This window comes from Dasypus novemcinctus, chromosome 11 (genome assembly GCF_030445035.2).
Source record: "Dasypus novemcinctus isolate mDasNov1 chromosome 11, mDasNov1.1.hap2, whole genome shotgun sequence".
Taxonomy (NCBI): domain Eukaryota; kingdom Metazoa; phylum Chordata; class Mammalia; order Cingulata; family Dasypodidae; genus Dasypus; species Dasypus novemcinctus.
This window is the reverse complement of record NC_080683.1, coordinates 14,072,585-14,097,226: the sequence shown is the minus strand read 5'-3', so window position 1 is coordinate 14,097,226 and position 24,642 is coordinate 14,072,585. Positions and strand designations below refer to the sequence as shown.

The window sequence follows — 24,642 nt, the reverse complement described above, 5'->3', positions numbered from 1 at the left end:
GGGGCGCGCGGGGCGCGCCGAGGGCTCGGGACCCCCGACCCAGGCCCCCCCCCGCCTCCAGCCTGGGGGTCCCGGAGACAGGTGGGTGGGGGTGCGGGCCGGGGACCCGAGCGGGACCGCGCGCCGCGCGCCGCGCTGTCCGGCCGAGCCGGGGCGCCCCCGCGCGTGGCCCGGGATCCCCGGCGCCGGTTCCCTCGAGGCCTGGGCCGGGGGCGGCTTCTCTGCGACCTTATGTAACCGCGCGGGAGGGGCCGGGGCGGGCACGGGCCTTCCCGACCCGGGAGCGGGGACTCGAGGGGGCGGGGGGCGTGGGAGTGAAGTGGCGAGAAGTTTGAGGCGCGTGGGCCGTGCGCCCCCGCCCCCGGACGCGGCGGGGCGGGGGCTGCGGGGGAGGGGGTCGGGGGTTGGGGAGGTTGCGGGGGCCGAGTCCGGCCGCGACAGGCCCCGCCTGGACGGTCCGCGGGGGTGGGAGGGCCGGAGCGGCGCCACGCCCCGGGGCCGGGCTGCCGGGGGGTGGGGGGGCCGCCCCTCCTTCTCTCCGCGTCCCTTCCTCTCCTGTGGCCTCTCGTAGAAGCTGGCCCTGCCGTCGACCCCTGGTGTTCCCGAGCGCGGACGCTCCCCCCGGCATGATTCTATCACCCTGGGGGACCCCAACCTCGAAACGTACCCCCTTTCTGCTCTCATCAAAGCTCCAAGCCACGGGTTCGACCCTCCCCGTCCCCCCACCCCTCCTCGCCCAGCTCTCGAGTCCGAATCCCGGAAAATACGCTTCCTGTCTCCTCCGGAGTCCGCGCCGCCCAACACCGGTCTGTCCCGCCCGGCAAATGAGCGCCCCTTCACGCGCCCCCCCTTCCCCAGGACTGGGATCGGCCCCCCGGCCGCGGCGCGTGCGCCTGCCTCCTCGAAGGGAGCGGGCAGATGCCAGCCAGGTCCCCGCCCCTCGGCCGCCTCCCGACTCCGGGTTCTGGCTTCACGCACGGCTGCCCCGGGCTGCGCAAGCAGGTTCGCGCCGCAGCCGCCCGGTGCGCCCCGGCCCCGCGCCCTGGGGAGGCCGGGAGGGCGCCCGGGGCAGCGCTGGTCTTAGCGGGCGTCCGCTCTGTGCAGGACTCGCCCCGACCCTATTTCCCGCCAGCCCCAGCCGTAGTCTTTTCTCCTTTCTGGACAGAACTCGAACTTAGTGCTTTGGCCCAGCGCTGGCCGGGGAAGTGTCCGTTAATTACCGCCAAGCCCCCGACCCGAGTGAGGGGATGCGTCATCCATCTGGGGGGGGGACAAGGCTGGTGCAGGCCCCAGGGACAGCGCTGGGATGGGGGGGCCCTGCAGCCGCCCCCGTAGAGCTTCCAGGACTAAGACTCAGGGGCAGTTGGGAGCTGGTCTTTGGTTTCCTCCCAGGGCCTGGGGCTCCCAGACCACCAGATGTGGGTGCTCTCAGAACGCAATCCTTGGCTTCCTCTGCTTGGAGCCTTCTCTGTGCACGGGCGGGGAGACAGCCCCTGCGCCCTGCCCTCAGCCTGCTCACAGCCAATTGGGAGACAGTTGGCAGTGGAGCTGCAGGCCTCTGATGGGAGGCTGGGAAAGGGAAAGGCTGGCTGTCTTGGGCGCCCTGCCTGGTAGCCAGAGTGTAGTTTTATCGTGCCTCGATTTCCCCAGCCCCAGCCCTGGGGATGAAGGGCAGCTCCTTTGGCCTCCTTGTTCCCTGCTCACCCCGGCTGCCAGGACTGGGGAGAGCTGGGAGATCAGAGGCGGTAAATGCAGGGCAGGTCTGTTTGGGGTGGCTGGGTGAGGGGCCAGCACTGCTTCCAGCTTACCAGGCCTGTTAGAGCTCCCATGCTAGCTTGTTTTCAGCTCAGCTCTATGAGCTGGAGCCAAATGGGAACCGCAGGTCACCTGGTTCCTGGTCCCATGGAAGGGGTGCAGGGGGTGGGGCAGAGAACCCCCCCCCCCCCCCCCGGGTGAGCACTGAATCCAGGGAGAGCCAGCTGGGCTTCTGGGGCTGATGGCCAGGTGACTCGTGGCCAGAGTTGGGCAGGATATGTGCCCAGGTCAGGCAGGAGCCCAAACAGGGTCCCGGGCTGGGCTGGGGCTGGGGGTGTCCAGCGCCCACATCCACGGCCAGTCAGGCCTGTTCCTGAAGGCTGGGAAGTGGGTGGGAAGGGGCTCCCACCCCGCAGGCCTGGCTGCCCTTTGAGGGTCGAGCTTCTGGCCCTGATCGCTCCTGGGTCTCTGTTTATGACGGTAATTGCATCATTCACCCAGAGTTTATAGAGTTACTTAGCACCTGCCCCAGCAGGGAGTGGCCCAGCCACCCCCTTCACCCCCTGGCTTCTGTCTTTGCAAAGTCAACTAGGTTTCTGCCGGCAGCAGGGGTTTCCCCTCCTGCAGCTGGCATGAAACGCAGCGTGGGCCTTTCTCCTGGGGATGGAGGGCAGTCAGCACTTGGGGCCCGGCTTGGGGCTGCCCTGGCTGTGACCGTGGAAATTGGGCTGGCCTCCTCAGCCACGGAGGGAGGGAGGTCAGGGTTCCCAGCGCTGCCAGAAATGGCCGCATCCCAGGATGCGGCGAGTGTGTGCAGCTGATGTATGTATCTTCATCAGAAGGGAGGAAGGTAAAAAGCATGGCTCATTGGAGGTTGTGAGGGCAGTTGTGTGGAGCAGGGCCTGGGCCGTGGCAAGTACAGGAGTGTTACAGAGTGCCGTTGGGCACTCGTGTGTCGGCGTGGGGCTTGCGTAATCGATGTGAGTTTGTGTGTGTGGTTATTAGGTTATGAGTATCTAGATATGTGTGTATACGTGAACTGTACGTATGGGTGTCTACGAGAGTGTAACAATAATACAGTCTAGTAATAGAGTATTCATTCTATGCTTTTTATGCTAGAATAGAATATAATAAAATTGAGTTATTAACGGTGGCTGCGAGCGCTTAGAGTGAGATAGGAATTGTTTCCGTGGTACTGACCATTATATGGATCACTTCATTATACTAAGTCAGAGAAGTTAAGCAAGTCGCCTGAAGTCACATAGCCCTGGAAGTGGCAGGACTGGGATTCTGACCCATGTCCAGCTGACTCCAGAAGCCCACATTCTCAATCCCACTTCTGGGTTTCCCAGGAAAGCTCTCTTAGCAGGTGGAGGAGCGGGGCTGGGGACCTCCCTTTGCCCTGCAGGTCTCCTGCTCTGAGCAGGGGTGGCGACTTGTGAGGGCTCTGACCCTCGACCACACCTGTCTCCTGCCCTCTCTGCTAAGCCGCCCGCATGGGTGGCCAAGGACCCATGGTGAGAGCCTGTCCTGACTAGCTAGGGGAAGGAGGGCTTCAGACAGAGGGCGGGGGCTCCTGGGGGCCTCGGCTGGCCGGCAGGGGAGGGAACTGCCCTGCTGCTGGCCTCCTGGGCGCCTGGCCTGTGCCCTGGACCTCACATCCCTTGGTCAGTAGTGAGCCCCTAGTAGGCACTGGTTGGATGAGCTGTGGGAGGGATGGATGGGTACGGGTGGACGGGGTCAGGAGACCCCACGACGCCTCCAACCGGCCGTGCAGTCGGGGCAGATCCCTGCTCTTCTCTGAGACTCAGTTTCCCTATTTCTGAATGTAGATCATCTGTGGGGGCCCCTTCAATGTGAACCTTCTATACCGATCTTCGGCACAGTCACCAGGATGAGTGAGGCTTTCAGGGAGGAGGGGGATGGGAGAAAGCTGAGGGCTGATGAGTTCCACTGCTTCAAGCTTGACTCAAGTCTGGCTCTGGCAGAGCAGCCAGGCAGTTTTTCTCAGGACATAATCATAGCCACTGTGCTTTGAGCACCGCCAAGTGCAGCCCAGCCATGGGGTGGGAAGAGCATGCGCTTTGGGGCCAGGTTGCCTGGCTTGGAATCCCAGCTCTGCCACTTGCTAGCTGTGTGACCCTGGCAAGCTGTGCAGCCTCAGTGTGCCTCAACTTCCACACCTATAAAGTGAGAGTTAGGGTAGCATCTTTTTAACAGTGCTGAATGGGGGCTTAGTACATTTATGCAGGTACAACACTTAGACGAGCACTAAAAAGAAATATCTGGTTATTATCGTAATTAACCCTACACCTCATTTATTTGTTTATTTCTCATTTTCAGGTGATGAGATAGAGGTGTAGAGAGTTCTAGGAAAGAAAAAAACAACAACTATGGGTTGCAAACGGGCCTCTTCAAATGCCTTATGTTGGGCTTTGCAGACTCAGTGGCCACAATCCCCACCGCTCCCTGTTGTATCACACCCAGCCTTCTCTCATTTAACAATGTAGCTTAGGACCCTCGGGGGGACCTTGCAGCATCTCTGCAACCCCTCTCTTGCCCAGTGGGATTCCCTGGGCAGCCTCGGGCCTGGCAGGTTATGGTTGTAGAGAAAATCCCAGAGAGAGGGTGGGAGTGGGCTTTACTTCCCGGGGGGTGGGGCGGTGGGAGTCGATGAGAGCAGAGGGCAGCAACAGGCCAGGGCCTTGCCAGTTCTGTTTCCTGGCTCTTCAGTGTGGGCACGAGGGAGAGAGAAGTGCCTCCCAGCCACCCCCCGCCCGGGCACCCTCCCTGGGCACAGGCCATCTGGCTGGCTCCTGTCTACACAGCGGAGGGCCCGGGGGTAAGATGTCATGCCATGGGGATTAATCCAGGAATTCCAACAGACCTTGTCCCTCCTCCCAGCCCTCGTCCACGCTGTCCTTTCTCCCAGCATGCTCCCCCTTCCCGCGCCCCTCCAGCAAGGCACACCTTTCCAGGACACTGTCCAGGACACGGTGGTGACTGTCCCACCTCACTACGGCCCTGGCCTCTGTGGGGTCACCTGGGGAGCCTGTAAACAAATGCAGTTGCAGCTGAGCTCTGGGGAGAGGGGCCCAGGTATCAGAATAAAAGTTTAAAAAATCCCAGGCATTGGCAATGCTCTTTTTCTCGTGGTTCTCAAATTTGATTGTTGTTCAGAATCGCATGGAGGAGCTGTTCCAGCTGATTGCTGGGCCCCGCCGGCAGCGTGTCTGATTTAGGAGCTGTAACCGGCATTTTTTTTTTTTTTAAAGATTTATTTATTTATTTAATTTCCCCCCCTCCCCTGGTTGTCTATTCTCTGTGTCTATTTGCTGCGTCTTGTTTCTTTGTCCGCTTCTGTTGTCAGCGGCACGGGAAGTGTGGGCGGCGCCATTCCTGGGCAGGCTGCTTCTTTCTTTTCACGCTGGGCGGCTTTCCTCACGGGCGCACTCCTTGCGCGTGGGGCTCCCCCACGCGGGGGACACCCTTGCGTGGCACGGCACTCCTTGCGCACATCAGCACTGCGCATGGCCAGCTCCACACGGGTCAAGAGGCCCGGGGTTTTAACCGCGGACCTCCCATATGGTAGACGGACGCCCTAACCACTGGGCCAAAGTCCGTTTCCCGTAACCGGCATTTCTAGCAGCTTCTCAGTGAGGCGCCCTGCCTCTGGCCTCGGGCCTGGCAGGCCTGGCTCCTTTAGGCCCCCAGGGCAGGGGCATTTCGAGGACCATTCAGTGTGCCCAGTGCCCGTGCATCCTGTCCTCCTCTCCCCTGCTCAGGCCCTCTGGCCTCACCTCCTGTGAAAGTCACCACTGTTCAGCCCTGTGGGTCCATGTCCCCCTCTTGGGACAGGTACTTTGGAAATACTTGCTTGATGAAGACTTGCTGAGGTGGACAGAGAGGGCCAGCTCGAGCCCGGAGTCGTTGGGGCCGCATGGGTCGGGAGCACCTGCACAGCTGCCGGGAGCAGCGTTGTTGGCATAAGGAGGGGGCTCCACAGCGGCCTCTCCTGCCCCCACTCAGGGGCTGAAAGGCCGCCACTGCTTTGCTCCACCCCGAGCAGGGCAAATATGTGATCAGCATTCGAATTTGTAGTTAATCATAAAAATGATACACATGCACCCAAAAAACCCCCTTCCCTTCTTTCCTCTCCCAGACACAAATGTTTTGGGGGCTGTGGGCTGAGGGGCGGTGGGGCTGGCTTCCATCGTCCTCTGCACTCGAGGGCAGCAGAGAGCGGGGAGGGTCCCGGCGCCGAGGCTGAGGCTGGGGTGGCGATTTCTTGGAAGCTGGGGGAGTTGGAGTGGAGCCCAGCGGGAGGTGAGGAAGGAGAGAAATGGTGAGGCAAGTCCTTTGGCCCTGAAGGACTGGGGGTGGGATGCGCACAGAGGCTGTGCTGGTCAATCAGCAGATGAACTTAACCCTTGCACTTGGGCACCTCGAAGGCAGAGGTTTTGTCTGCCTGCACACAAGGGCCCAGAAGAGTGCCTGGTATGTAGGGAGTGTTTAGTAAACCTCTGTGGAATGAATGAGTGAACGTGACTCAAGCCCCCATCTATGCCCCGAAATGAGAACCCAAGAGCTGTACCCAAGTTCTCTCCCCTGCCAGGGCTTCACCACCTGATACCAGGGACCCTGCACCCAGCTCAGCAAGGGCCCGGCGCTCTGCCTCTGCCCTGTCCCACCCCCCGGCCCCCCACCAGTGACGCAGGCACAGCCCGTCTCTGGCTGGGGGCTCAGGGGCTGCTGTTTCCCCCAGAGAGCTTGCCAGCACCCGCAGTGCACCGCGCCTCCCTCCCCTCGGCCCCCGGGTCTACCCCTGGGTCTGTGGGGTGGGGCTCCCGTCTGTTTTCTCCTGTTTGCGGAGGGAAGTCACAGCCTGTCCTGTGCCTTGTTTATAATTGGTTTGGGGACAGCAGCTGCCTCAGTCCCCCACGGTCCCTGAGGGGTGCGGAGTGGCCAGGAGGTGACACTCTATACTGTCCACCCCCTGCCACTCGTCCCCTCCCGGGTGCTAGCCAGGCGTGCTCTCAGCTTCCCTCCACTGCTGCAGCTCTGGTTGACTTGGTTTCAGGACTGATTTGGGCTTTGAGGCTCCCACATTGCCCAGAGGAGGGGACCCAGGCACAGGCAGGGCGAGGCAGCCTCTCCATGCGCCCCACGCCTGGGAGCCGGCGGGGTCACCCGGTGCAGCTGGAGCAGCGCCCGAGCCTGCACCGGGCCGGCCCCCCAGGGCGTGCTGGGAATGAGAACACTCTCCTTCCTCCTCCATGTTGTACACAAACACGTAGCCCTTTGCTCCAAGAACAGACCTTGGGTGGGAAAAGATTTTTTACAAAAGGCCTTGTGCCAGCACGGAGACCTTAGGTGGCCGAGTGGCGTAGGCCCCAGAATGGGTGCCATTTCCCAGGTCCACTCACCTGGGCTCACCTCTGCAGGCCCAGAGGCTTCCTTCTTGGGCCAGGTGGGAGGACGGCAGGCTGCTGAGTGCAGGAGGAGGCCACTGAGCCACGTACCAGCCATTGGAAGCCCCGGGGCCACAGGGAGGGTGGGTGCTCCCTGGGCCCGACTCCTCAGGTCTCTTTGGACCTGCCTTCCTGGTGCTGGGCCCAGGACCAGGGGGCAGAGCATCCTCTCCCCCCCCAGTACCTCCAGTCCTCCCCCTCTCTCCCCCCAGACCCCCATCCTTCCAGTTGTACAGCATCTGGAACATTCGCCCTCAAAATGTGCGCCTCCCTCTCCTGCTCTCTATCCCCTCCTCGCCACCCTCTTTATTGCCTTTTTTCCTGCCTCCCACCTTCCTTTGGTGTAATCAGAGGGTGTCCACAGGCCCACCCACCCTCACCCCAGGGCCTTCTGAGCATTATTAGCCTGAGTCCTGCTGCCCGGCACCCGGAGAAACGGCCCAGGGCAGGGTGGGGTAGGTAGGACGGTGCCCTGCCTGGCGCAGCCCCTGACCTTGGCCAAGAAGGGGCACGTAGGACCTGCGACGTCCAGGGCAGGGGCAGGAGACGACAGGGACCGCGGCGGCCAGCTCCTGTGGACCGAGAGGCACGGGCCAGCCCAGAGGCCTCTCCACAGACAGCCCCGGCTACCCCAGGCCTGGGACTAGCAGTAGGTCCCCGTCTAGTTTCCCTAGTGGTTTCCATAACTGGGTGTGGGAAGAAAATACTCGAACGTCTCTTTATTTTTCACTCATCCGTTTCCTCCCTTTCGTTGTGAATATACTTGCTGAACAGAGCGCCAACGTGTGTGTATAAGTCCCTGCCACCCAGAGGTAGAATGTCGCCTGGCCCAGAGCCAGCCACGTGCCCCACCTCAGCCGTACCTCCCAGAGGGGGCCACTGCCCTGACCTGTACGCTGGTCAGTCCCTTGCTCTTCTTTGTGATGTTGCCGCTCGTGCCTGCGTCCCTTATTTACCACTAGCGTTCTGTTTTGCCCAATTTTGCATTTAGGACACATGAACCGTGATCTTTTAGGTCAAGTGGCCCCACTCAGCAGTGTGTTGGCGAGGCTCGCCGGTGGTGTTGTGTTCAGGTGTAGCATGCTCATTCTCACTGCTGTTTAGCTTTCCATGGGGTGAACAGGCCGCCGTCGTATTGTGTCCTGCTTCTCGTGGACGTCTGGGATGCTTTCTACCCCAAACAACGCAGTAGGAACATCCTTCTTCCTGCTTCCTAGTGCACTGGTGCATACATTTCTCCAGTCTGTACATTCTTGAGTAGGGTTGTTAGAGCTCAGAGTATGCAATGCGTATTTCACCCTTAGTAGAGGTTTTGCGAAGTGGTTGTGCAGTTTCCTCCTCACTAGCAACTCCCATCCCTCCACGTCCTCACCAGCACTTGGTACTGTTAGTCTGTTTAGTTTCTGCCATAATGGTGAGCATGTCACAGTATTGTATCATGTGTATAATTCACCTTCTGGGATTTTTCATACATCTATTTTGGCATATGTTTGCATGCAATTTATGAGGAAACACGCATGTGTGAGGGTGCTCAGAATTTTTTTACTGATGAAAATAGCTAATTAAAATAGTTGAAAGGTCACTGTAACATTGAAGGCCAGGAAGGGGCTGGTGTATGGCTTGGGGACAGCGGTATTTATTTGGTCTTGGGAGGAGCCCGCCAAGTGGCAGGCTCTGCCCAGAGGACACTCAGCCTACAGGGTGGCTGCCAGCCCCTTCCCGGCCCCCCACCCTGACACATCTGGCAGGGGAGAAGAGATCCCAGGTCTCGAGCCCCCAGCAGATCACCTTCAATTTAGAATCGGCAGACGCAGTCTTGGGGAGCTTTGGGGGCAATAGTTCTCAAGCAGGGGTGATTTTGCCCACGGGGGCCATTTGGTAACATCTGGAGACATCTTTTTGGTTGTCACAACTCGGGGAGGGCTGCTGGCATAAACGTCCTACCGTGCATAGGACACGTCCACAACAAAGACCCCAGACGTCAGTGGTGTCTAGGAAACCTAAACCCTGGTCTAGGAAAAGAGCTGGGACGCTGAGGCTTGCGGAGAGCTCACTGTGTGGACTTAGGGGAAACACTTGTGTGCTCTGGACCTCAGTGTCTTCCTCTGAAAAATGGAGGAGACAGGAGTTGCTGCCCCTTCCCCCCCTGGGCCTTTCTTCAGGATGGGGGAGAGGGAGGGAGTGCGGGTGTTTTGGGGAGCATCCCTGCGATGGGGCCTGGTGACCACCCCGCTCTAGGGCAGGGACGCTGCCCAGCTCCAGGGCCACGGAGGGTGTGAGCCCGCGCCCGCTTCCTGCTGCGTCCTGCCTCCGGGTGCTGTGGGGACTGCCTTGGGGGCCCCTGCCTTTTGATGAGGCCTGCAGAAACGAGGGGCTCCCGGGACGCCCTGGGGCCCAGGCAGAACCCTTTCTGACTTTGTCCTTAGCTGGGTGGGAGTCCAAGGTTGGGCGGGCGATAAGAGGCCCTATGGTGCTCCTTATCTGAGGCCCGGCTGCAGGTCCACCCGGCGAGGGTGGGAGCCAGGGGTCATTGGCGCGCCTCTGCGGGCCCAGGCCGGCTCCTGCTTACGCTTCGCGTCCTCCTGGAGTTTGCCAGGAAGTGTTGAGGGCTGGGCTGGACTCTGGGTCAGTCCTCCCTGGGCCTCTCTGAGCTCCTTGTCCTGGAGCTCTCGTCACCTCAGTGGCATCTCCTTCCTCCCCCAGGGGCTAAGGCCTTGTCTAATCCTCCCTCTACTGTCCTCTCCCCTCCTCAAACTGCTTTCACAGGAAGAGGCTAAGAAACCCTTCTGCCCTGAGGTGGAGATGACTGATAACCGCTTAAGAGTGCCTGTCTTTCCTGACCAGGGGTATTTACCTACCAAGGACAGGAATCCCATAAACACCAGAAAGAAGCACTAAGTGAAAGGGCAAGGGTCTGCCAGACTGTTGGAGAAGTACTTTGGGGGCTAAGGAACCTCTGAAGTTGCATGTACAGTGTATTTGTCAGCCACAAGGGGTGCTGAGGCGAAGTACCAGAACTCTGTTGGCTTTTACAAAGGGTATTTATTTGGGGTAAAAGCTTAGAGTTATAAGGCCATAAAGAGTCCAACTCAAGGTACCATAAGAGGGTACTTCCTCACTCAGCGTCTATTGCCACATGTCGAAGCACGATGGCGGGCATGTCTGCGAGGGTGCAGCCTTCCTCTCTCTTTGAAGGCTCCGTGGTCCCAGCTTCTTCCCATCTCAGCTGTGGGCTGGCATCGGGCTCGTCTCTTCTCTGGGGCTCGTTTCTTTCCAGGCTCTGGTCTCTTCACAAGGTCAGGCTCATCTCTCTTCCCCTGCCTCTGTCATGTCTGTGGCGCTGTCTCTTCTCTCACACATCTGCTTCTGTGTGTCTCCTCGAGTGAGTGTCCATTTACATAGCTCACAGTGTGGGGGGGCGGGCACTCAAACTGCATGCCCTAGTGATGTGGTCGAATCAAAGCCCTGATCTTAACATAGTTTAATCACAGGCCTCTCAGCTGAATCTAATAAATCAAAGGGTATCGCATCCAGAGGAAGAGACAGTTTACAAACATAACGTTTGTAAATAATCTCAAACTGCCACATACAGGGAGAACAGTTTCCCACAAGTGAAGAACGTGGGGTGGGGTAGGGAATACGGAGTTAAGGCTTAAAATGGACAGAGTTTCTATTTGGGACGATGGAAAAATTTTGGTGACAGATGATGGTGATGAGCATATGGGCATTATGGACATAATTAACAGCACTAAATTATATTTGAATGTTGTTAAAAGGGAGGAAATTTAGGTTGTATATACGTCACTAGAATAAAAATTAAAAAAGAAAAATCCCTACACTGCTCGACACAGTGAATCCTAAGTTAAACCGTGCTCTATCTAGTTAACAGTGTGATTATAAAAATGTACTTTCATCAGTTGTAGCAAATGTAGCATACCACTGCAAGGTGTTAATAAGAGGGTCGTATGAGCCCTGTAATTTATGCATGATTTTTCTGTAAACTCACAATTTCTCTGATTAAATACAGTGACTGGGATCGTCACTGGGCTTCACAGGAATGGGCGTGGTCTCAGGGTCCACTTCGAGGTGGGTGGGCGACAGTGAGACTACACACTAAGGCCCAGCACGGAGGTGGCAGGAGGGTGGTCCGCCGGGAAAGTGGCATGCTCTGGGCTCCCGGCTAAGAGGCGCATCTCTTCAGGGCCTAGCAGGACTCTGACTTCGGCGAAATTCTTGCCCCCTCGTTCCTCTCCATCTTGGTACGGGGCCAGTGTCCTCTGAGGCCGGGGTTTGTTTGTGTCTGTGTTGAGGCGGGGTTGGGGGTGAGGGGCTGTGGGAGGCAATCTGGGAGGAAGAAGGAGCAGAGTGGGTGGCCTGGAGCCCTGTGCTGGCAGAGATTGGCAGCAGGCGCCCATCTGTGCTGGCTAGGCCTGGGGGTCCTTCCGGGCATGCAGTTGCCTCCGAGTGGTGAGTAATTCTCGGCCACTTTTGCAGCTCCCAGGGGATTGTGCAACTTCCTCTCTGGCCGAGGCTGCAGGGGGCTGGGTGAGAAACAGCGGTGGGGGAAAATGAGGAAACTGGGGCCTGGGCTGGGGCAGGGGCGCTGCCCTGGGCTCTGGCCCCCGGAGGGGCTGAGCATACCAGGGGGCTCCTTTGAGGGGACCACCCTCTCCCAGGTAAGAGGGCGTGCATGTGTGTGCAGCGCGAGTAGTGCGAGTGCACGTTCGCACATGTGTGCGTGTGTGTGCGCGGGCGTGCGTGCCTTCGAGGAGGAGGGTGGTGGGTTGTGGTCCCTTGGGCTGCACTGGTTCCGCTGGCCTCGGTGGGGCTGTCTTTTGAGGAGGGGTGAGGGCGGCACAGGTCAGGGGCAAGGCTGAGAGTGGATGGGGGGAGCTGGGGAAGCATGGGCCCCGGGGGAAGGACCCCTGCCCGGGTTTGGAGAGGACCCCGATGGTGGGAAGTGTGTGGAGTCAGGAGGTTGTGGGCTGCTTCGCTCTGCACTCTGTGCCTCGGTTTCCTCGTCTGTGAGATAGCGCACACCTCACGGGGCTGTGCGGGGCTCTGGCGAGAAGATGATGGGCGGGGCCGGCTTAGCTCGGCGCCAGCCTGGCCGCGGCGAGTACCGCTGCTCCGTGCCCGAGAGCCCGCGGGGCATTCTGGCAAGTCCCTTGCCCTCTTAGTGCCTCAGTTTTCTCACTGTAAAATGGAGAAGACAATTAGGGTGCCCACCTCAGGGGTTCATTTTGAGGACTAAGAGACTTAAGCAGAGCAGCGCCTGGCGCCCAGGAAGTAAGCGCTCTGCACAGGTTACCGTTTTCACGGTGAGTGCGTTTGTGTGCAAATGGCCAAAAGGCCGCGCAGCGTTCGTGAGTATTAACCACGTTTACTGGGCTGACTGCATGCCGGGCGCCGGGCCCCTCAAGGGGGCCGACACCACTGTCACCCCCATTTCACAGCTGGGGAAACAAGGGGGGGCACGGAGGAGTGAGTGCCTTGCCCCGGGCACTGATATGCCCAGGGCAGCAGATTGGCCTGCTTCAGCCCTCAGGCTGACCCCACCCCTGCCCAGTGCCCTCTCTGGGTTCAGCTGGAGGTGGGTGGACAGGGAGGAGGGAGCAGGTCGAGTCAGGAGGGGTCTGAGGGCTGAACTGCAGCTGCCAAGTGACCAACAGACACAGAGATTAGGCTAACCTAGGGAATGGCTTTTTTTTCTTTTAGGAGGTACTGGGGGTTGAACCCAGGACCTTGTACATGGGAAGCAGGTGCTCAGCCGCTGAGCTCCACTTGCCCCGCCCCCCCGGAATGGCTTTTTAAAAAGTTGGAGGGAAACGGACTTTGGCCCAGTGGTTAGGGCGTCCGTCTACCATATGGGAGGTCCGCGGTTCAAACCCCGGGCCTCCTTGACCCGTGTGGAGCTGGCCATGCGCAGTGCTGATGTGCGCAAGGAGTGCCGTGCCACGCAAGGGTGTCCCCCGCGTGGGGGAGCCCCACGCGCAAGGAGTGCACCCATAAGGAGAGCCGCCCAGCGTGAAAAGAAAGTGCAGCCTGCCCAGGAATGGCGCCGCCCACACTTCCCGTGCCGCTGACGACAACAGAAGCGGACAAAGAAACAAGATGCAGCAAATAGACACCAAGAACAGACAACCAGGGGAGGGGGGGGGGGAAATTAAATAAATAAATAAATCTTTAAAAAAAAAAAAAAAGAAGTTGGAGTTGGAGCGGGCCTTCTTGGGGAGTGAGCTTCCTGCCCGTGCGAGTAGTTAAGAGAGGGGCTGTGGACCGTCACCTGGCGGGCAGTGTGGTGCGGTGGTTTCGAAGGGGCTCCAGATTCCGATAGACCTGGTTTTTAATTCCGTCTGGGTCATTTACCCTGTGACCTTGGGCCTCAGTTTCCTTACCTGTAAAATGGGGATAATAGCAGCCCCCACCTCCCAGGGGGAGGACGAGGGTGGCATGAGATCATACAGTAAAAGGCTGAGCGCAGGCCTGGCGGGAGGAAGGGCCTGGCAGGCGGAGGCCCTGCCGGCCCGGCGGCGTAGACGTCCTCAGTGGAAGGTTTGCTTTAAACTGTGGGTCGGGTTGAAATAAACCGGCCGTGAGGTCAGTTCGTGGGTCTCAATGAACATTTTTCAAAAATGAAAAGAATAGGGAGCAGCTAAGTGTATGGTAGTGTCCAAGGGTTGATTTGTACAACTTTTTAAAAAATGTGTGTGTTTGTGTGAACTGAGTTGAAGTGCAAAATACATTTCTTTCTGTGAGTTGCGGTAAAAAAAAAAATTGGGGGCCACTGCCTGAGAGCCTGCACCCTCCTGTGCCCTGCTTACGGGGTGCCTACTGCAGGACCACGTCAGCGCGCGTGTCCCAGGCAGGCCCAGCAGTCTGGCTGGGAGTCGGGCCCGGTTCTTCTCGGGGTGTCTGGTGAACCTGTGGTCTTTGTGCGGCGGGTGGGGGGGTTCAGCAGAGGCAGAGACCTGGGGTGGTGACAGCGTGCTGGGTGGGGATCGTGAGAGGGGCCGGTGCCTGTGCCAATGGCTGGGTCAGGGTCGGGAAGCTGGAGGGGTGGGGAGCTCCCTGGCAGGAGGGGGCTGCAGGCCAGCAGAGAGGGGCCTGTGCTAGCCGGGCCAGGGGTCGGCGGGGTCGTCAGGCGAGGGGTGTGCCTGTTTCCCCTGGCCAGGGTGGGGCGGAGGAAGACTCAGGGTCACTGGTGCCGCCTCCCAGGCCAGCGGACTGCGGGCGAGAGCCAGGGTGCGGGCTCAGCCCTCTCCTTCCTTCCCCTTGGTCCCCGGGGGTCTCCCGAGCCTTCTCCTCCCCTCTGTGGCCCTGGGCAAGTCTTCGTCTGTCTAGTGAGCCTGCTGCCCCCTGAGCTGCCGCCGCCTGGCTGGCGATGCCCCCGTGGGCCTTGGGGAGCTCTGGGGGGGTTATCGCTGCTGATCGCAGGGCTGGGAGGGCTGGCGAGGGTCGTGAGGACGTCAGCTGCCTGGACGGAGAACCCCCTCTCTCCTGCCTTCCCACTCCATGACCTGGGGCAGTAGGAGGAGCGGGCCGAGGGAGAAGTCCGTGTGGCCGGCCTCGGAGCATGAAACCCAGGTCTGGCCCGGAGCTGGGAACCCCCGGCTTCCAGCGCCCCCTCTGTAGGAAGTACCCAGGGGCCCAGTTCGGGGGTCTGTGTTGCCAGGCAGGGGGGCAGTGTCCTCGGCCTGATGGGCAGGGAACCGTGGGCCGTGCTCAGCCTGCTGAGCTCAGGACTCAGAGACCCAGGCGTGAGTGCCGTAGTCGAAATAGTGTTTAACGATGGGTGATTCTTAGTGAGTGGGCTAAGTACTTTTTGAATCTTTTGCAAATTTCATTCTCACAATAACGCAATCATCTAATAAGCTGGGCTTTTAATCAAAGGTGAGAAAGCTGAAGCATAGAGAGGTCAAGCCTCTAACCCAAGGTGGCCCAGCCACGGGGACTAAGGATCTGAGTTCTGGATTCAGGCTGCTCTGTGACCTTGGGCTAGTGACTGGCTGTCTCTGATCATTTATTTCTTCCCCGTGAAATGGGGATAACGATAGTGCCTTCCTCAAAGGGTTACGATGAGAATTAACATGAGATAATGCTGCAGTGCTTCTAATAAAGATGCGGAAAACGGCACCGGCTTCGTCATTGCTGCCCCCCCCCCCCGTGCCGATAAGCAGCTGTGTGGCCCTGCTCTTCCCGGGAGCCGGCGTGCAGTGGGGTGATGGCCCCTTCCTTGTCCCTCACAGTGGGGTTGCTGAGGACCAGACGGGATCAGAGCAGAGCTGCACCCCCTCCCGGCCTCAGGGCCCCCGTCACCTGCAGGACCCATCCGCTCCCTGGATACCCCACCCTTGTGGAGGGTGACCCGCTACCGCGTGTGTGAGGACAGTGTGTGCAGCCCGCCCACGTCCCTGACCGCATGAGCAGTTGGGGAAGAAACACCCCCCCCCCCCCCCCCCCCGGCCCTCTGCTGGCTGAGGGGGTCCGGGGGAGAGGAGGGCAGGGCCAGGCTGGGGCGGAGTGGGAGGGGCGGGCCCTCCCGTGCACAGAGGCCTCTCCAAGCCAGAGGCCTGCGCTATTCTTAGCACTGACTCATTAGAGAGGCTATTTTTAGCCCTGTTTCTAAGTGTCGCCAACATCTGATGCAGCCAGGACTGAAGAGGGTGGGGGCGGCAGGGACAACCCCCTTTGGGCATTTTGGGGACGGGCGCCTCCGGCAGGAGTGCTACGACAGGGTCTTCTTCTTTCTGCACCTGCCGGGTCTTGAGACTGAGCACGCAGCCGACGTCCCGTTCCTGCTTGGGCTGGCTATCGTTCCCACGTGCCCATCCTCCCAGCTCCAGCTCCTGGGGTGGGGTGGGCGGATGGGTGTTGCCCTCCAGCTGGAGAACTGGGCTGCAGGTGCCCATCAGCTGGGCTTTCCCAGGTCCAGCCCTGGGGATTCCAATCCGCCCCTTGACCCCTGCAGAGAGAGGCCTCCGGGAGAGTCAATCCCCCATCTAGGGCCCTCTTTTTTGTCGCCACTCCTGAAAGAGGGAGTGTGGCACAGGGGTTAGGTGTGCAGGCTGCCTGCGGTCGAGTCCTGGCTCTGCTACTTCCTAGCTTTGTGACCTTGGGCAAGTTACCCAACCTCTCTGTGCCTCATTTTCCTCCTCGGTGAGATGCGAATGGGAGTATAATGTGAGGGCTGAGTAGGTTAATAATGAGTGAGTGCCTGAAATAGTAAGTGCTCTATCCTAGGGGTGGTAGTAGTAACAGCAGTGAGAAGCTCTGCGTGTGCCATCGTGTTGGGGTGAGTTGGGTAGGAGGCGCCTCCGCGTTTTTTAATGGGATGAAGCTTGGGAGGGGGCTGAGGGGGTGCATCACACCCAGGCAAGCATCACGACGTTGGGGATTCCTGCAAGGCCACAGCGGGATGTCAAGGGTGCGATTTTGGAGTAAACACAATGGGTTGGAGTCTGGACTTCGCCACGCACGGGTTGGGCGCACCTGATGAATCACTGAACCTTTCCGTGTCTTTTCCTACAAAACCGGTGAGACGCCCGGGCCTTCGGGTGCTTGTGAGAACTAAAGCAGGCCACGTGTGTGGGGCGTGCGGGGCGCGTGGCAGGAGCTGAATCCACGGGCCTTTGGGGGAGGGGTCGCTGGGTTCCTCCTGGCGTCGGGGGTGGGGTCGCACGGCCTTGGGAGTCGTGGGAAGGGCATGGCTTGGATGTTTGGCGGCGGGGGCTGTGGTGCTGGCTCTCTCTGCGCTCTGTGATCCTGTCCACCCTCTAGGCTTCTGCAGCACAGCGAGGCAGCGAGGAAATGTAGTTTCCAGACTCTTCCTTGGGACCCCAGAAGGTGCCCTGGGGAGCATCTGGGAGCTGGCACCTTGCCCTTCCCCTTCCAACTCCTTCCCATCTTCTTGTTTTACATATCAAGGTCCCCAGTAAACTTTGTCTGACACCTGGGTTCTGTGACTGAAAACAGCCTGGCAGGTGATTTCCGAGGCTCGCCTGGCGTTGCGTGCTCCTCCGCCTCGGCCTTGCCTGGGGAGGTGGGCTGACCTGCGTGGGGGCTCTCGTGTGCTGCAGGCTCTGGAAGCCGGGACAGTGGGGGGGGGGCGCCGGGAGGAGGGGCAGCCCTGGACCTCCACCCCAGAGGAGCAGCCTGGCTGCGCCCGAGAAGTCGGGGGGCAGCCCCACCCTGCCCCCCACACACATTTCAGACCTTTCTTGTGCACCCACTAGGTGCTAGTGCTCTGAAGACAAGACTCAGCCTCAGAACCGAGGTTTCCCAGGAAGAGGTATAGGCTGGGCAGAAACGCACGTAGCCACAGCGCCAGCCCCTAGTGGGTGTGAGATGCGTGGATGAAATGACAGCCGTAGAGCACCCTGGAAGAGTGGTGCTTTGGGTGTGGTAGCAGATCTCCAGCTCTCCCCCTTCCCCCTCTGCCAGCCCCTTCCTACCCTCGCACCCCACCCTGGCTTCATCCCATGCTTTGTTTGGCTGACTTAAGCTACCCCAGCCCTGGGTCCCAGGTTCAACCTCGTTCTTGCTCAAACCTCAAACAGAGACACTTCCCCAATCACAGCCTCAGTTTGTTCATCTGTAAAATGAGGGTGATGGGCTCAGCTTCGGAAGGTCCCTTCTGGCCCCCCCAGACTCGTTCTCAGGGCAGGCAGATGCTCTCTCGAGGGTGGGTGGGGAGCCCTCCGTGCCGCCCATGCATGTGAAGAGCTTGCGGAGGTGGTCCTGGCCCACCGACGCCCTCTCCCCGGATGAGGGACCCGCCCTCCGAGCTGAGGTGCGCTGGGGCCTGGCGCCACCTGGGCCCCCAGGGTGCCGCACGGCCACAGGTGCTCGGGCGCAGAGGGGGGCGCGTGGGCGCGGAGGGCGGCGGCCATCCGACTGTGTCCTTGGGCCGGGCCGCTGCTGTGGCTTCCCGGTGTGGCTTGGGAGCGTGGGCTGGCGCCCACCGGGGCGCAGACCTGTGTCGTGGGGAGTGGGTGTGCGGGTTGCGTGGACGCGGGCGGCGAAGGAGTGAGGCCGCTTATCTGCTGTGGCCGGCGCTTGCCGGGCTCTGGGGAGAGCAGACAGTGGTTCACGCAGGGGGGGCACCTCCCCGCTTGGGCCACAAAGCGCAGGGCCTGTTCCCCCGGGGCGTGGCCGGCCCGGCTTCCCCCCTTACCTTGCTTTTCACCAGGGGCTCATGTCCTCCCCTCCCCGCTTGCCGCAGACCCCGTTCAGGGTAAGTGGCTGCCTTTGCCTGCAGTCTGACGCCCTCCTCGGGGGCATTTTGTGGGGTTGGGGGTCTACGCAGCTAGAGGAGTCAGCGTCGGGGCCCGGAGGGGCGTGGGCTGCCACACCGTGGTCAGTACCCGCGCCGGCCGGGCCGCCTGGTTTTCCAGCTCGATAAGGCCTGCCCGCGAGGGCGAGAGGCTCCCCTGCCCGCTCTCCACCCGCCGCCCTGGCTGCGCCGGCTGGTGACTCATTCCCCTGGGGAGAGAGCCGGCTCTCTTCAGGCCACCCCGGGGTCCCGTGCAGGCGGGGTGGCCAGAAGTCCTGGGTGCCTCAGCGAACCTGGGCTGAGCCCGGGGCGCCCTGGCAGGCGGGGGAGACGGGGCCCTGTATTTGGGGAGGGGGCGTCGTGGTCAGTCTTCTCTTGCGCCTTCTCCTGGCCCCTGCAGACGTCACCCTCCCTCTGCCCACAGGGGAGGCTGCGGCCCAGATTATGTCATGTGTCCGAAATGCCTCCGGGGGAGCAGCCCTGCTGGGCGGCTGGACTCAGGAGTCCCCATTCTCCAGTTCCCGCCACCGGGGCGCGGGCCCATTCAGCTCCAGGGCCTGGTGGGGGAACGGCCAGCGCTCGCTCGCCCTGTTCAGGGCTGTGCTGCCCGCGAGGGGGTGGGAGGTTTTCTCCAGGGAAATGAATTCCTGGCTTGACCCCAGATGCCGTCCTGCCCAGCTCTGCTCCAGGGTGACGCTGGGCGCACACACAGCCCCATTGTGCGCCTGGGCTCCGTGCCCGCCATGGGCCTGGCCCCAGCCTTATCAACGGCCGTGGCTCCCTCAGCAACTCAGCACCCCCGTCAGGGCCCCCAGTGAGGAGGGCGGAGGGCGGTGGGTAGAGCGGAGGGACCCGGGACGTTCAGATAGGTGTGGAGCCAGGGGGATAAATGTTTTTCGTATCAGCTGTGAGATTCAAGAGCAGGGAGTATCACTGGCAGTTCCCAGCTGAGGAAACTGAGGCACCGCAAGTCACAGAGCTGGTTAACGGTAGAGCTGAGGGTCAAACCCAGGCAGCCTTGGTCCAGGGTCCGTGCTCTGAACCACTGACCGTGCTTCTCGCCGAACCTCCGGGCCAGGGCTCGGGGAGAGGCAGGGTCCCTTCCTCCCACAGACCAGTTTTGGGGAGCAAGGCAGGCCTCTTTCTGGAAAGTGTGTGTCCGTGGAGTGTTAGAGGACCACAGAGTGGTAGGACCTGGCGTCCCCGTTTGCTTGTGAGAAGCAGGTTTAATCTTGAGGGACAGTGTGGGTGGCCAAAGCTGGCAGGGCTGGTCTCCAGAGCCGGAGGGCAGACTCTGCCTCAGTTTCCCTACTCCATCTGCACTGTCTGTCCCCTCCGCCTCCCGAGAGGGGATAGGAGTGTAGAGGTGGGCTGCGGCCAGGGCTGGGGGGACCCCCAGCTCGTGTCTGTGGGCTCCACAGGCTGGCTGGGAAGCCCCCTCTCTCCAGCCCAGGCACCCTGGGGGCTGGGTGGCGAGGTCCCCTGCTGTTTCTATTGTGAGAGTCCAGCCCGAGCCGCCCCACCTCCTCCGGCTCCCCTGCTGAGGGGCGCCAGGCTGTGGGCACCTGCGTCTGCCTAGCGCCCCAGCCCCCCAACACGGCCCTCACCCTCCAGCCCTAGAACGGGGCCTGAAGGGACATGGCGAGTGGGACGGCGCCTCTCCTCCTCCCGGCCCACCTCTGGGCTTGAGGCCCGACTCCCTCCGTGAGCGCCACCTCAGCGCTCTCTGCAAAGGGACAGGGCATTCTGCGGTGACCACAGGATTGTGACATGCCAGGGCTGGGCCATGGGGACAGGTGGAGAAGAGAGAAGCTGGAAGGGGACTCCGAGGCCTGCTCCCTTTTTACCTCACCCTGGGGCCTTCGTCCCTTCCCTTCCCCACCCAGCTCTCTCCCTCTGCCTCAGAAGTGGGCGCTTTGAGCCTGGAGTGTTGTGAAAGGTGGCAGAGCCGAGAAGGGCCGAGGCCAATGCCCCCACCTGGAGGCCCCGGGGGAGGTGCTGGGAAAGAGCCTGAGACAGCCCTCGGGGAGCGCACACTCCAGAGGGAAAAACCGGGCCGTGGAACCTCTCTGTGCCTCAGTTTCTCATCTGCAAAGTGGGTACGCTAATCATTCCTACTTCACAGAGCTGTTGGGAAGGTCAAATGAATTAATACCCAGTAAGGCTCTTAGAAACAGTCCCTGACAAATGGTTGAGTGCTCAATACAGTTTTATTAGTAATAGTGGTGGTAGTCAGAGTAGAGAAGCAGGACAATATGCAGTAGCAGGCGGCGACGTTTGTTCCTGACCTGGACTGTGAGTACCTTGAGGTCAGGCGCCGTCTTACTCATCTCTCTCCCTGTTTCATACAGCGCTCTGCGTCTTGCAGGGAATGACCCTCCCCGGTACGGTTGCTAAGGCTCGTTAGGAGGGATCTTACTTTGCATTTGTCAACTTGGTAAATGGAAATACAGATTTACATAGCGATCAATTAGCAGAACAGGCCACTGAACCAGACTGAGCTCTCTGCAGACAGGTACTGCCTCCTGCCCAAACACCCGTCTATCCACGTGTGCATGCACTCCCCACCCATCCATCTGTCCGTCCATTATATCTGTCTGTCTTTCATCCATCCATCTGTCCGTCCATCCATCCCATCCGTCCATCCCATCCACCCATCTGTCGTATCCATCTGCACTTTTCATCCAGCCGTGCATCCATCAAGTATTTATTGAGCGCCTATCCTGTGTCAAGCAGTATGTCAGATGCCTTACATTGCATCTTTGTAGCAGCTCCCCAGGGTGGATGTTGTAACCTCACATTACACGTGAGGGTCCTGAGACCCAGTGAGGTTAGGCTGCTCAAGGTCACACGGCTAGTGACAGGCCTAGGACTCAGCTCTACTTGCTTCCACATGCAAGCTCTTAGTGTTGAATCTGATGGCCTCCCTTGGTGTCTCCGGGGCCTATTTCTGAGTGTGGTACATGGCGGCTGTGTTGTTTGAATGAAAAAGTGTGCTAAGGTTCTGGAATGCTGGAGTTCTATAGTTCTGTCCTGGGAGCAGCCTGTGCTGGGAGCGGGGGTGGGGGGCGGGGTGGGGGGAGCGGGCAGTGCTGAGCTTGTAGCCCTATTAGCATTTGCCATCACCACCTTCCGTATGGAGGTTTCTTCACACAACTTGCAATCCTGGCTCGTCCTCTCCACCTTCTCCACTCTGCTTCCAGGGGCAGTCTTGCCTTGCTACAGGTAGGAAGCTCTAGGGACACGCTTAGCCACTGCGTCCAGCTTGGCCAGTCTTCCCCAGCTGCGGGGCTCTCGCAGCCCTTCACTCAAGCTTCTGCACAGGGGGACCAGCTTCCCAGTCTACTCTGGCCCTTTTATTGGCCTCTCTTTCTAAGGTTTAGAGTTGGTCGCTCAATTTCAGGTCAAAACTGCACTCTCAGGCTCATTGACGGAGACAGGGGTGTGAGTGCAAGTAATCTACTCGGGAAGTTATCCCAGGAAGCATGAGTGGTGGAGTGGGGAGGTGAGACAGGGAAGGAAAGAAGCCAGGAAAATGTGCATTACTGAGCAGGTAGCTGCTGAGGGCATCGAAGGCTCCAGCCCACAGAGGACCCCTGTAGAACAGGCTTTAGAGCTTGGGCATTTATTGCTCACTCCCGTCGGTCTCTGGCTAAGGGCTGCTAGGCATGGGGATGAGGTGTTGGTGGGCAGGCCGGGGACGGCGAGCCTCCGGGGTGTGACTGGGACACGGTCGGCCTCCGTGCCACGACCCCCGGCTGGTGGTCCCCCAGCCTCTTGGAGCGTGTCTCTCGTCAAGGCCTCTTCTCACCGCTGCCCTTCTATGTCCGAGGAGCTACCACCTCCCAGCTGCCCCGGGAGGACCCACATCCACTACATTCAGTAGTGATTTAAGGAGCACCTACTATGTGCCAGGTGCCGAGGCTAAAAAGAGGAGCCCCCAGCAGAGGAAAGGGACCAATCAGGAACGGATGCTTACCAGATGCCGGACGCTGCCCAGCCCTCGCCTGCTGTGCTGGAAGCCAGCCCACTTCTCCGTGCTGCTGCTTCCAGAAGGCAGTACAGACCTGGGGGGGCGGGGTGGGGGGCTGCAGCCTGGAGCCAGCCTCGTGTCCCCGCCCAGCTCTAGCTAGCACCCCGAGACTGTGACTGGTGGTTTTTCTGAGTTCCTTTTCCTTTCTCTTATTGCCCTGGCCTCTTCCCCTGCTAGGGCCTCTCGCTCCGTGGCCGCCACGGGGCTGCCGTTTAGTCGACGGGGAGCTGAGCCTTCTAGTGCCCTCCTTATGTGTGAACTCAGGGGCAGTGGGGAGGTGTCTGTTTATCCAAGGGCACCCTTCCTTGTCCCCGGTGAAGGCTCAGCTCGATGCCTGCTTCCTGGAGGGGGTCTCCTCCCTCTAGGCTCCCTCTTCTCCCACCCCCAGCCCCCCCAGCCCCTCCCTACAGGCCTCCTGCCTCATGGGCCCGAGGGAGTGGGCAGGCTTCACGGGGGGCAGGGGTGTGTAGGTAAGGCCTTCTGGTGTGGGGGTGAAGGGACAAGGATGGGGCAGGTGCTGGGTCTGGCCAGTGTTTTCACCCCGAAAGCCCCAAGGGCCTTATTTGGCTGCCCGGAGGCCTGCCCAGAGCCCTTTGAGTCATCTCTCCAGCCGCCGCCCACAGCCTTTCCGCTCGATGTTTTCACTTCCAAACCAGATTCGGTGGTGGTGGGGGGGTGTGTTTGGGGTGGCGGGGACGGAGCTGTGTCTACCTGCGCTGGCCTCTGGCTTACCTCTGTCCTACTTGGTCTTCCTTCCCCTCTCTCTAGGAGCATCCATTTCCCACCCCACACCCCGCCGGCCTCACCAGGCAGGGTCTCCACCCCCACCTGGTCGGGCAGGTGTGTCGGCCTGAGGGCCGGGAGGGGAAGGAGAGGATTCGCACTGGGTTGAAAGGTGGGGTTTATGGTAAGGATTTCCGGCCGGGTCTCAGGTTTGAGCTCCAGCATCTTCGATCCGGGGAGGAGGGATAAAGCAGCTGCTGCAGGCTCAGCTGCCCAGGCTCAGCCCTGTGGGGGCAAGTGGAGCCGCTCCGAGCCTGCGAGCTGGGGACCCAGAAGGACCCCGAGATAAGATGGGTGGAAGGTAATGCCAGGGCAGAGCCGAGGTACCGCTCCCCACTCCTCCAGAACCAACCCCGGCGCCCTGGATTCCCCTCGCTGTCCTGCTAAGGGCAAGGCACTTCTTGTGGTGCTTAGGAACAGTAAAGTCTAGGGTGAGCGTGTCTGTGTGTGAATTTGGAGAGTAAGGTCCTTTTCCTCGCGTACCTGGGGGGGTGGGGGGCAGGGAGGCGGAGGGTGGCTGCTCACTCTGCTGGCGGGTGAGAACGTCGCTGGGGGAGGCTGCTGCTCCTCGGGGGAGGAGGGGATCCTCTGGCTTCCTTGTCGGGGATGCGGGACCCCTGGGGTAGGGGTGCCAAAGCGGGGGGCGGGGGGAGTCTGCAGCACCAGGCGTCACGGGAAGCCCTGGGCGGGCGAGGGCCTCTGGGAAGTCCCAGGAGGGGGCCCCGGGGCTCGGCTAGATTGGGCTGGTTTGCGGAGGGATGCCTTCCCAGATGCCCAGCTCTGCGCGGGACAGCTGCGTGGAGGGAAGGGAGACCCGCCCCTCGGCCGGGAGGTCCTGGGCCACTGCTCCTGGTTGCCCAGTGGCCTCTGTCCCGCCGGCCACCCCGTCCCGCCCCCACCAGGCGTGAGTCAGACCGAAAGCAGAAGCTGCCAGACATTGCGCAGGGTGAAGCGAGGCAGAACAGACTGTGCTATTTTGGAACCTGGTTAATTCCCCCTCCTGCCCGCTCCCCACCTCCCTTCTTTCAGGGCTCCCTCCCACCCCTTCCTGGGTCCAGCACTTTGGCTTCCTCAAGGGGGCCGTCGGGGCAGGACTCCGTTTCCCCTGGCCTGCAGGGGAGGGACCTGCTTAAGGCTTCCCCCTTGGCCGGACACCCCTTCCCTGGCCAGGAGGTGCGGGAGCCGCTTTCTGGGGCTGCTGGGAGGAGAGTGCCCCCTCCTGGATGGGCGCTCACGGGCAGTGGCCCTGGCAGGGCGACGGCCACCGGATTTCGGCACCTGCCATCTGGCGCGGGCGCCCACCCTCCCCTGCCCCAGCGTCCGCC

At 60.7% G+C, this 24,642-nt stretch overlaps 1 protein-coding gene across 3 annotated transcripts in view; it reads left to right on the top strand.

Annotated features, from left to right (window-relative positions):
- TFEB (transcription factor EB) overlaps window positions 1-24,642 on the top strand; it is a 43,752-nt gene that overhangs the window by 130 nt on the left and 18,980 nt on the right. The window contains exon 1 of one of the 3 annotated variants that reach the window (XM_058306708.2): window positions 11,785-11,902. The exons of 1 other annotated variant lie outside the window; for it this stretch is intronic. Coding sequence is in view for 1 of the 2 variants with exons in the window: in XM_058306706.1 (XP_058162689.1) it covers window positions 23,608-23,618 (11 nt within the window). In the remaining variant the exon portion in view is untranslated. Of the gene's footprint in view, window positions 1-11,784; window positions 11,903-23,592; window positions 23,619-24,642 lie in introns of those variants that run through there. One more of the 3 variants, XM_058306706.1, reaches the window with a different exon arrangement.